The sequence below is a fragment of the Pempheris klunzingeri genome, chromosome 10 (genome assembly GCF_042242105.1).
Source record: "Pempheris klunzingeri isolate RE-2024b chromosome 10, fPemKlu1.hap1, whole genome shotgun sequence".
In the NCBI taxonomy this organism is placed as follows: domain Eukaryota; kingdom Metazoa; phylum Chordata; class Actinopteri; order Acropomatiformes; family Pempheridae; genus Pempheris; species Pempheris klunzingeri.
In genome coordinates, this window is record NC_092021.1 from 21,443,355 (window position 1) to 21,455,880 (window position 12,526).

The 12,526-nt window shown below is 42.3% G+C and overlaps 1 protein-coding gene across 1 annotated transcript in view; it reads right to left on the minus strand.

The window, feature by feature from the left end:
- il1rapl1a (interleukin 1 receptor accessory protein-like 1a) overlaps positions 1-12,526 on the minus strand; it is a 134,182-nt gene that overhangs the window by 76,502 nt on the left and 45,154 nt on the right. The window contains exons 3-4 of the mRNA XM_070837643.1: positions 10,358-10,544; positions 8,108-8,261 (exon numbers count right to left, since the gene is read on the minus strand). Of these exons, the coding sequence (XP_070693744.1) occupies positions 8,108-8,261; positions 10,358-10,544 (341 nt within the window). The remainder of the gene's footprint in view (positions 1-8,107; positions 8,262-10,357; positions 10,545-12,526) is intronic.

A 12,526-nucleotide genomic window follows, 5' to 3' on the forward strand; every position in this document is an offset into this window, starting at 1 on the left:
GGATTTGTTGACACGTAACCTCCTCCGGCGCTTCAGCAAGCTGATTGTCCCCGCCCTCTGAAAACCTCCTGGATCCACCTTGATGTCCGCCATTGTTTTTTCCCCACTAACAACAGCTCCTGGTCGCACAAAGATGCTGAAGATGAGAGAAAACCACGTACATTGTTCTGTTATTCTAAAACAGAGCGTGCAGAGAGAGGCTGAGAGCAGCTGCAGCAGCCATGTCTGGTATGAGTAAACCTGTTCTAGTAAGACCTCCAAATTCAGGTATGAGCTTGAAAATGAGCAGAATATGGGACCTTTAAAAGAAATATTAGAAAGGCCATTTTGCAGAAGATGTAAATCATTGACTTCATCATTTCAGTTCACATTAACTTCAATCTCAAGCACAGTGTCATACAATAGGAGTTCAAAGTGCTATATCTTTAAATTATTTCTGGGAAATTGAAGTAGACAGTAGCCTTCGTGTGACCTGTAGAAATAGCAGAATGTCAGATATACTGTATAATCTGAGGGCACACCGTTAAAGGAATAGTTCAACATTTAAGGAAATAAGCATGTTCGCTCCCTTGTCAAGACTTGGTTGAGAAAATTGATACCAATCCCATATCTGTATGTTCAAAATGAGGCTGGAGCAGGGAGAGGGTTAGCTTAGCTTAGCACAAAGATTGAAAAGAAGCTGTCCCACCTAGCCTGGCTCTATCCAAAGGTTTATAAAATCTGCATACCAACACACTAATTAACATGTTACAGCATATCTTGTTTATATATTCTGTACAAAAACCAAAGAGAAAAATATTCTTTGTAGTTTCATCATAACTGTACGTATTTTCCAGATGTGCATTGCCAGACACTGAAAAACCCTGTTCAGTCACTGACCTACACTTCAGACAGAATTATACTTTTAATTTCACCACTCACACTGGTACCAGCTGTATAGGCCCAGATAATGATAATAACCCAAGACTGAGGGTGTGCGCGTGGGTGGAGTGGGGTAGGTCAGGCAAGATTAATTGTGGGGGATGTAAATTTCATTCGTCACATGCAGATTGATGTCAATTTTAATTGAATTAAAACAATGTGAACCCTGGCCTGCTTAGAGTCTATGAGGACAGCTGGTGAATAGTGATGAAGTGAGCTGGAGAACACTTGAGAGACGAGGGAGGGGAGGGAAGGGGGTGGGGGAGGTTAGGGGTGAGGAGGAGAGGAAACAGAGAGAGAGGAAGAGAGAATTAGTTAATGATGACAGTGATAGTTGACCTTAAACTAATGAGCCATTCTGCTCCACCCTACGCTGGTAATGCAGTCGTTTCATGAGTAACTCAGCTACTCAGTAAATTTACAGGCATTAAAAGTGTGGACCTACACGTCCCATAGATAATTCTCATATGAGAGTTTCTACATACTGAACCGATAACACTAGCTTGTGACGGACAGCGGGTTATACCGCACATCTCACAGATATTAAATGCCTTTATAGTGTGTGCACCAGCCCCTCATGGGTGTGACTGACATATGTGTGTGTGCACACAGGTGCATACATGTGTTTAGATGGAGTCAGAAAAAGTCAACTGCTGGACTAACACTTATCTCAGGTGTGATTTTATCATCTTTCTCCCCAAGGACATGTAGCTGAGGTTGAGCGTTTAGCATGACCACAACAGGCCAGCAGTTTTGCAATGTATTCACGCAACACTCCAGCGTATAGACTGAGAGATGAAGAAGGTTTCAGTCAAGAGCAAACCCATCTCGTTTTCTCACCCCACACCTCTTATCTCGAGCCACTTGTTCCTCTTCTCCCTGCTCTCTAGGATAATATCAGCACTAATCGCTGCCTCTCCAACCATCTATCCACCTTTAACCAGATAAATGAGGAAGGAGAACAGACGGAGGAGGAGGGGATGCCACAGTCCTCCCTCTTTGTGTCACTGCTTCTTCCTCTGATCTGTCCTGCAGTTCTGACATCCGCTGTGGTGAGATTACGCCCAGCTGGCCAGGTAAAAGTCAAGCTCTCGCCATGATAAATAAATAAATAAATAAATAAATCACAAAGAGTCACATGCAAAGTCACACACACACGTGTGCACACAGGCAGTAACATTTTATATGGTTGTGAATTGTTCATGTGCTTCTGAAGGTGACCTTGTAGCAGAAGAACTGTAAGGAACCTTTTACAGCGATGAGACAATGTCCTGGATCACCTCCCCACATCTCAGCTCCTTATGACACACACAAACACAGGCACTTCTTCTCTAACACAAACAAAACACACACACACACACACACCAGGGCATTCACGACTGCTGCATTGTAGTAGTTATCACAAAAAGTAGTGGGTGATTAATGGCGAGATATACATCATGTTTTTTCACCCAATAACGATGATCAGTTCTCATCAAAAATGGGGTTAATGGACATCAGGACCAACCTAGAGGCAGCTCAAATGAAACCATTTTTAAACTCGCAGCAAGAATGTCTGAGATGAAGATACCGTATGACTGCTGTAACAACGAGTGCTTTCTGCAGGGACAATGGGAGTCTTTTCTTCTCTAAATACCTTAAATTCAGTTTATTTAAAGATTATATCTATATATCTATATATATATATATATATATATATATACAAGAGTCAGCATCTCAGTCCTAAACAAATGTGTGCGGCCATCTCCACGACTCCATGATCGGCTTTTGTGCACAACATTGTGCAAAGTACAGGACTGGGTCAAAGAACAAGTAAGAGTCGCTACAGGCTCTCCCTCAGTGAGCTAACACAGTAACGTTAGCATAGTACAGCAAAGAGAGTTTGGCAGTCAGCAGTTGTGCACCCTTTACTGTTCTGATTATTATGCATTTTATCAAAATGCCTAATGTGAAGAGACTTCTACCTACAGCGCCTCCATCTGCACATCTGCTGCCACTGCTATATTACTGCACCTCTAACACCACAGATGAACACTATAGTCTACAATGATGCACAAATCTAAACTAATCTAGTTGACTATTCTGTGAAACCCCCACACACCACTCACACTGTGTGCATGTCGTCCTACCACACATGCAGAGAAACAAAGGCGAGTCAGGTTACTGTGAGCCCTGATGGGTGAATCTTAAATGTAACTGTGCCTGCTGAGGATGTGAAATCCAGCCAAGATACATTCTGGTACAGTGAGCAGAGAATAAAGCAACACCCCGAGCAAACAAACAAAACACTAGTGACAGTCAAATATTTGATTTTCACATATATATATTTATTCACAGCACATAAAGCCAGTTGCTCAAGCGCCTCCCCTCTCACTGTGGATATTCTACAAGAGGTAATGTAAGGTAGATGATTCCTCTCCTCCCCTCGATTTCCTCTTAGCCTCTGCACCTCCAATTCACTGTGCCAAATGGTACATTTACATTGGTCATAACCTCAATCACCATGCTTGCAGGCTATGCTGAATGTGCAGACAGACATTTCTACAGGAGGGGATGCAGACAGAGATATAATGGGAGCAATAGATAGAAACCCATGCCCGAGGCATCCATCAAACCAAACGACTCCATTACAGTAAGTCCGACAGAGGCAAACGGTAATGTGCACTGTGATAAACACTAGGATAATAGTCTGTTTATAGTCCTGGACACACTGTTTCTGCTGGGAAACACTGGCAAGGAATACAGATAAGATATAAGGGGAGCAACCTCTCTATCTTTTTCATTCATTCTATCTCCTCTCCTCTCTCTCCTTTGCTGTTATCAGTCACTTTCACTCCCTGGTTCTCTTTATCCTTTTCCGCTTTCACTGTATAATATTTTCCTTCCTACAGAACGCAGAGGGAGCTGAACGGGGCTTTTATCTGGTGTTACACTATTGTAGCATTACCGTCACACTGCTGGAATGAGGCCTCGGAGAACCATAAAAGAATGAATAGAAATGATTCAGATGTACTATTAAAAAACAGGCATATCACAGACACTTGTTGTGAAGTCATGTTGTCGTTTGTTTCTGTCCAACCTTCTATTTAGCCGTTTCTAAAAACACATTTTGCTGCATGCAGTTCTCCTGCATGTAAGATATTGCTTACTGAAGTCATCCTGTTGCCTCATCCCCTGTCTGCATTTGGGTCCTTACCCCTGCTGACTGAACTCCCAACTGTGACAGTCGTAGAAATGCATGTATGACTTTAAGAACACAAACACACAAGCAGGCATACATAGAACTGCCCATACTGTACATGCACTCATCAATTAATCATAGCTGGGTTGTTTCGACTGAGGCGTTGCTTCTCGTGTCTCTGATAGCAGAAAGGGGTAAACACAAGAGTAGACTAATCTGACCACACTCTGTATTCCTCAGAGGAACTGGGAAATAGCGAACCTGCTGCTGCTGCTGCTATGAATCAATTATAAGGGTACACAAAAAGGCACTCTCTTTACAGATGGGGGAGGTTGAGGTGAAGGTCTGCGGAGGAAAGAGAGAAAACAAAATCCTTCCATCTGTTGATAATGATGTTTTTATTCTCAATACACGCCCCAATCCTGCACAGGCTTCACATCTCCATGTCCACATGCTCAGAATGAGATAAGAACATTTAAATGCACCCCAACATAAACTGAAGAGAACATAAAATGAGGCAAGAGGTCGCTGTTTCTTTTACATTTCTATTAACCTGAGGAGCATCAGCGCTTGATTAAGGGGCCCCTGGATCAGTCTGATCTGGGTGAGCCTGTGTTTATGCCCATAGTTAACCTCTATTACAAGACTGACCTCAGTTCAGATAGCAGCTGCTCTACTGCTTCTAATGGAGGCCGCTACATAGTGCAGCAGGGTCAAAACAGAAGGGACACGCACACACACAATTTGCAGCAAGGCAGGGTCAAAGCAAAGGCCAGTGTCTATTGCGCTATATTTAAGATCAGTTAAACTTAATGACCTCGTTCATCCTCTTGGCCTATCAAATAAACTACATTAGCCCTCAGATCAAAGACATAGTTTGGCCTTTTATGCTTGCTGTCCAGGCAATGTCGGTTTTAACAGGATGTGATAAAATGTGGATAATCTCACGCCCACTCGAGGGGATGATGTTGTAGGTTTATTAAAGGAAATGAGCCTATGGTCAGCGTGAGCTAATCTAATTTTACCAGGGTAGTACAGAGGTACCCCACTGGTAAGATAATAAGGCAAAATGCTGTGATAATGTAGAACATGTCACATTCTTTGAAGCAGCACGGTTGATGACACAAAATCGATAGCTGAGACAAGCCCCTATTGTGATGCTGTTAAAAAATTTTTTAAAAACTCATTTTCTTTACATAGCCATCGTTATTTCCTGCTGATAACAGGTTTTCACAGTCATTTTACAAGCTGGAATTGAATGTTGAATTTTGGAATAAAAAATAGATTCATAGTGAGAGAAAATCAACAGTAAAATCCCAGGATTTGTCTCTTGCTCTGTGGAATGATTTAACCCCAAAGCTTGCTGTTCGGTGTGATATTTCCTATTGTTAAGCCACGTTCATTCTTAACTCACATTAGGGCCTATCGCACAGCAAAAATGACAAAAGCTGGTCAGTTTGCACTTTTTGACTTGCACAAAGTACATGCCTATTTCTAATTACAAAACATTGCTTAAGTTACTGGACGCCTCCTCAAAAGAAGGAAAAAAAATCAGTCAGTCATTATCAGCAAATTATATTTCATGATAAATATCAATATTGTTCAGCCTTACCTCACATCGCATATAGGCAACAGTTAGTTCTTATATATGGAAAGATAATGGCAGTTAAATGCCCATCGTTCACTTTACCAGCGTTTCTTTCTGCCTCCTCACGTATCTTTCGCTCCTTCCTTCTACTCTCTCCTTCCTCCTCTCTATATCATTAATGTGAATTGTGTATATTTACAACCCAATAAAGTTTTTATGGCCAACATCATTAAAGAGCATTGAGGTCATGCTGACAGGCTAACAAACACACAAGGATAAAGCCAAAGTACATACAGCGCATAGCCAGCATGGGATTCACTTGGCAAACATACAAACCGTATAGGACATAATCGCACACATCGAATACATCAAACACATATTCACAACAATGTCAACAAATACAGAGCAACAAAAAACCCCACCTGAATCAAATAAATAAATAAATAAATAAGCAAGCAAGCATATTTTCCCAGGTATTCTTAATAGCACTAGCCATGCAGATTGTCATTTGAGTTGGGACAGGGATTTAGGGATTGGTATTGTTCAAAGAATAACAGCACAACAGGTATATGTCCTTCTAGAAAACAATGCCATCGAAGTCCACAGACTTCACTTTCAACAGGTTTCATTGAGAAAAATGTTCTACCGAAGGTTAAAGAAAGTTTTCGACAAGGCCTGTCCCTGAAAAAGCACATTGCTACTGAATTATTTGAAGGGAATTTTTCACTGCTGCTTTTCACCCATTGTAATGGGTGACATGGGTGAAACATGGACAAATGAAACAATACATGGAGAGGAAGGAAGACATGCTTTCTCTGAATTTGGTGAACTGACCCTTTAAACTGTGGACTGGAGCTGAAATGGACCTACAGCTGGTGGCCTCTCATACTGTGCATTGGTGATATGTTGCCCATGCATGTTACCTAAGGAATTCATAATTCAGGTATTTTACAGGGAATCATGGGAACACTGAGCACTGTACGGTGATAAAATGAAATCTAGTGTATCTGCCTCCTATCTGCCTCATATTTATTGAGCCCCACTGAGGATAAAATGTTAGTCCATCAATCACAAGAGCAGCCAATCTGGAAGCCACATCTCCAGGATCACATTTTAGCGTCATCCAATAGTACACCATGCCGAGGTTAAGGTGTGTATCTTCCTGTTTGCTAGATAGCAAATAGCCTGTGTATCTCACACTGCTATCTCCCTCATATCACACAAGAGCAATGACCAGCCAAACAAATAAACAGCAAACAAGATACTAATCAAAAGCCAACATTTCCTCTGTGTGGTCTAACATCATACACGCACACGTTGGTAGATAATAGAGCTTTGCTGAATTATCTAGTAAAAGATATACACAAACATCATAGCAGCTTGTTTAAATTTGTAAAACTGTCATAAAGATGTAAAAAAAAAAAAAAAGTTGTAATGTAATGCTGTACTAAAAACCAATATACAAACATACACCCACCAGGGCTGTAGCGAAGTGTGAATCCACTGAAAATATATGTGGAAAGCTTTTGTCTTCCCTGAAAATGTAAACACTCATCTATTTCTTTAAATTCTGGTGATTACCATATGATTATTACAAATTGGAGGTCAAGCATTGCTTATTCATTTACTCCAGCATCACCGAGTACAATACGACCACAGTTTCAATCTTTAATTTGTATGTTGTGGCCCTCGAGGACACAGAATAATAGACGGCATCCAACAGATGCACACACTAGAACATAATGGTGGGACTATCTATACTGGTGTGAGAGAAGGAAAGGGAGAGGAAAAAACTGGATCTGACCTTTTCATCAACCCTAATCTAAGCAGTTGACCTCGCGAGACACACGGGCTCAGAGCACCCGATCCCCATGTCTCACCCTGTCGTCCCCTGGGGAATGCACAAATGAATGCGTTTATTTGTCATGTGCTCGCCTTGCAGCTTTGCAAGGCAAAGAGAAAGGGGGCGAAATGGATAGAAACCGAGAGAGCAGAGTGAGCGAACTGTAAATCTCTTGACCTTGGTCCTGGCTCTTTAGCTCTCTGTGTGAAGGGGTTTAGCCTATAGCCTTAAATATTTCAACACTGCCTGGTTGGCTGGAAAATGCTGAGTTAGAAGAAGGGATAGAGGCCAGGCCACAGCATTCAACCTCCCCCAGCAATTAACAAAGCAGCAGGACATCGCTGCAGTGCTCTGTGGTGTGTGTGTGTGTGTGTGTGTGTGTGTGTGTGTGAGTTTGTTACCATCCATTCCTTTTCTTCAAGTGCCTTTGTCTATTACAACTGCTACTCTTCTCATACCACCAACATAATCTACTAATTTGTCAAACAGACATCTCCTTGCCCCTCCATATATACAAAAAAGTATTTTTCTAATTTCTAAAATCTAAACTTTTTTGATTCTCAAGAAGACTTACCAGTTACTCTGAGCTCAGTCGTCCTTCTGACCAAAAAGCCACCAAACTGGATTTCACAGGTGTAATTCCCAATGTCATCTTCCTTTACCTCCTGGATAGACAGAATGTCTCTCTTCTGGATGATACTGGCACGCCACTGCTTTGGACGGCACTCCTGCACATTAGAGAAGGACGGGAAGGTCAAACTCAGAACATCTACCCAAAGCTTACTATTGATGAATCATTTGAGGAGAGAAATGTAAAACGGCTGGCGGTAGACTGATGGAGACGTACTGTGTACTGCACATGGTCACGAATGAAATACTCTGGCCAAGCCTCAAGCTATGAATTTTAAATAAAAGACCTTCACTTCGCTTCAAAATGAATTAGATCCACGAGATTTCAAGTGGTCTGAGCTGGACACAAAAGCGTTCAAAAGTCACTGAGCAAGTTAGGAAAGTAGATGGAGCGGAGGGGGGGTGCATAGCTTGGCACTCAATACATAAAAACTCCATACATTCAAATGATAACACTTGGCCATTATCCTATTTATCTGATCAAGATTTATTGCACTGAACTTAATATTCTCCATTCAATACTCCTGTAGAGCCACAGAGGACAGCGAATGTTATTTACAGTGGTCTCTGCTGGCAGAATAAGTGTGTTTGCGCTGCGTCCGTGCATGTGTGTGGGTATATGTGTGTGTGCAGGCACAATGAGTGACTCCATGACATGATACTCTCTCCAGCCCCTCTGTGCTCTGGCAGGGACAACGATGGCTCGGCGGATTCTATTCCACCATTGCTCCCGGCAACCTTCGAATTCAATCACTGTGGCTCCACAGTGGTCCAAATAACTCTGGGTTCCAGCACTCCCAGTCATTACCCAGACCATAATTGAATTCTGGAAAAACCTAGAGGTTGAGCCCGGCCAGCTAATCTACTGCTGATCTGCCTGTGATTAGTGTGGCCTGAGCCCTTCTCCGGGATGCACTTTGTTGTCCGCAGGCCGTGCTTGACCTGGGAAAGGCAAGGCCAGGTGACAGAGGGGAAGGTGCATGCTGAATAAAGATCAGGGACAAGGAGCATTTGGAGGACATCCACTCATTCCGCAGGGCAGAGAATGACATTGCACAATGTTTTCCTCGTACAAGTTCTACGTTCACTATGAAAGCCATCTTTGTGGCTGCCCTCTGCTCAGTCCTTGCTCTCATTCATCGTGTAATTCATTGCAATCTATACATAATGTGTCTAAGTGATCCAGAACCACATTTCCAACAAGGCTTTTATATATAAACAGCCAAAAAATTAGATGAAAACAAACCAATGAACCATTCAAGAATATTTCTCAGTTGTACAATCACAGACTCGGGCCTTATTACTTTGCCATAACACATAACAGACTAGAAAAGTGCACTCATTAGAGTACAGATCACTGCCAGGCAGTCTCTGCTACACTTAACCATAATCTAACCTAAAGCTATACCCACTGTTAGCTTTACAGGAGGTTTATTTAATTATTTACTATTTTTTTAAATGTTCGTATTACAGCTTTTGGTCCCCCTGGCATGTTTGTAGTTTTAGACCTTTTAGATTTTAGACACAAGATGTCATAAACTTGTTGTATATAACAGTTAAATAAAAAAAATAAATACTTTCAATGTTAAATCAGTGTTCAATGCAAAATGCATTTATTCATATATTTTGTGTGACTTTAGTGGATCATTACATACTACAGTTTTCTATGGATGTCAGTTTCTGAGTCATGACAAAGACCAAAATGTGGCCTGCAACAGACTAGGAAATGCTTGTTTTTAGCTGAGCTGGTTACTGGAAATGCCTTTTGCATTCACAGCATCACTTTCGCAGCGTTGATCACTTGGGGGCCCTACAGGACAGTGAAGAGGAGTTAGGAGGCAGCAGTCAACGATGATATAAAACAGTTAATGAAGTAGGTTTTTAAAAGATTGTGAATCACAGCAACCATAAGAGGTTTTTCAGCATACAGGCATAGATTTGCATAAAAATTATTAGGTTGATCCAGTAGTTTGAGAGATTAGCTGTGGAAAGACACACACACGCACACGCACACACACGCGCACGCACACACACACACACACACACACACACACACACACACACACACACACACACACACACACACACACACACAACCAAACGCACAATCCTCTCTAGGCTTACAGTATTACAGATAATAGTAGTATTCAAGATACAACAAAAAGACTTAATCACAATCAGATAGCTAGCCCACCTTGTACCAGGTGATGTCTGGCTCTTTGCCAGCTTCAACATAGTCATCTATGTCAGGACAGAGGATGTCTTTACTCTTGCTGAGCTCAGCTTTCTCAGTTCTTCTCATGTTGGAGTTGTAGCACAGGTTAGTGTCATTCTCTGCCACGGTCAGAGACATGGAAACCTTCATGCAATACGTGGAGTTCCTGTGGGCAGAGGACAACAACACAAGGACGTTAAGAGTCATCGTGGCTTGTTTGATACTGGAAGTTCAGTAAACATATCTTTATGTTACATTATAGAAAAAAAACTTTCTAAATCATTAACACAACAACATTGATTCTACTACACACACTTGAACAAGTAGAATTTCATGTTAACTCCCTATGATTCCCATTTATTTTTCTATCCTTTTCCGTCCCTCCTCTGTGTCCCTCCCCCTCCCCCTCCCCTATGTATGTGGGGTTAGCAATAACGACGTGTTCAGCAGCTTTACCGAGTCAATGACTCACGCTCACGATCACTATTGGATTTATGGGGGGAGTCAGCCGAGCCTGGGAATGCTAATCATAGAGGAGACAAACGCTGAGAGGGCCTCACGACTTGAAGGAAGAGAAAGCTGCTTGGTCATCACAAGGAGTTAGTCCCCATTGTACACCCCCCCCCTTGTCTCCCAGCAACACATCAACACACACACACACACACACACACTTCACCTCTGATGAACACTAGCTGGCAGAGAGGGATCTCAGTTCAATTCAATTCAATTTCAATTCAATTTCAATTTAATTTCAATTCAATTCAACTGCAGTGATTTGCTTGCGTAAAAGCACAAAAGCATTAGTTGGCCGACCATATTGGATGTCGATGAGTTTGACTTCAGGGCTCTGTGGCGGCCAGTAAAGGTCTAATAACAAAACATTTTTACTTAAAGAGCACTTTTCAAGATACTCAAAGACAATTTTACATGACAAGATTAATAAAAGATCCCCAGAGAAATAAAATACAGCAAAGCCACAAGGTGGTACAGAACATTAGATCAAACATTAAGATTAAAGAGGTGAGTTTTGGGTGACTCCTTGAAGTCAGCAAGAGTGGTGAAGACACTGCTGTGTAACAGACGGAGGGGGAAGCGATGAAGGAAGCCCTGTGACACCAGGTCCTGATGGGTAGGGACAAGAGGTCGGAATCGGGGAGTAACAGAGGCTGTGGGAAGGAGAGCAGCAGTGGAGAAGGTGGGTGAGGCAGCCTGGCGTCTGGCTGTGACGGGACTCATGGTCCAACTCAGAGAGCCATTTCGGGCTCAGAGTCAATGGGAGTCAACGTCATGTTGAAACAGGAAAGGGCCATCTCCAAATTGTTGCTACAAAATCCGAAGCACACTGTAATCTAAAATATCATTAGCTGTGGCATTAAGGTTTGCCTTAATTTGCAGCAAGTGGCTTGACCCAAACCATAAAAACAGCCCCAGACTAAAAGCCAACATACTTTTATAACGTATGTCTCTCTTGGTTTCTGTCCTCGCCAAGCCTGGCTGTGATCTGACTCGGGCAGTCACTCGATCGGTCGAACGGGAGGCTGTGCGTACAGCCATATGGGCTTTCATTTCATTTCATTACATTACATTTACGGCTCACCAGATGCTCCCATTCACTGTAAATGACAGGGTTTCATATGATCTACTCAGGTTATGGAAGCAATAAGGGAGTCACCTCTCTCATATAAACACCTCTGACCCCCTGGGACCATAAAACACAGATGCAGACGCACACACACACACACACACACACACACACACATTCACACTCACACTCACACTTTAAAGACAAATGTGGCTACGTGCAGCCGTGGAAGACTGGGTAGAGGTAACGCTGAGAGGAGCAGAAGGCAAATAGCTACTTGGAATGAGAGAAAAGATACTGTATACTTCGACAACATGACTAAAAGGGCATCTAGAAAATGCTGTAGGAAGCAAAAGTAAGGCACAAGATGTTGTAACAGAGCTGTGCCCTCTTGGTGCTGAAACCTACCACTATCGATTCAGTGCCTCCTATCTAGAGGGAATAGAGTGGGAAGATGTAACGCCGATGTATTTTTTTTTAAGAAAGATGGTCATATTTGTAAATATGTGTTATGTACATAACACCACACGAACACACACGGACACATACATACACCTGTCGGCAAA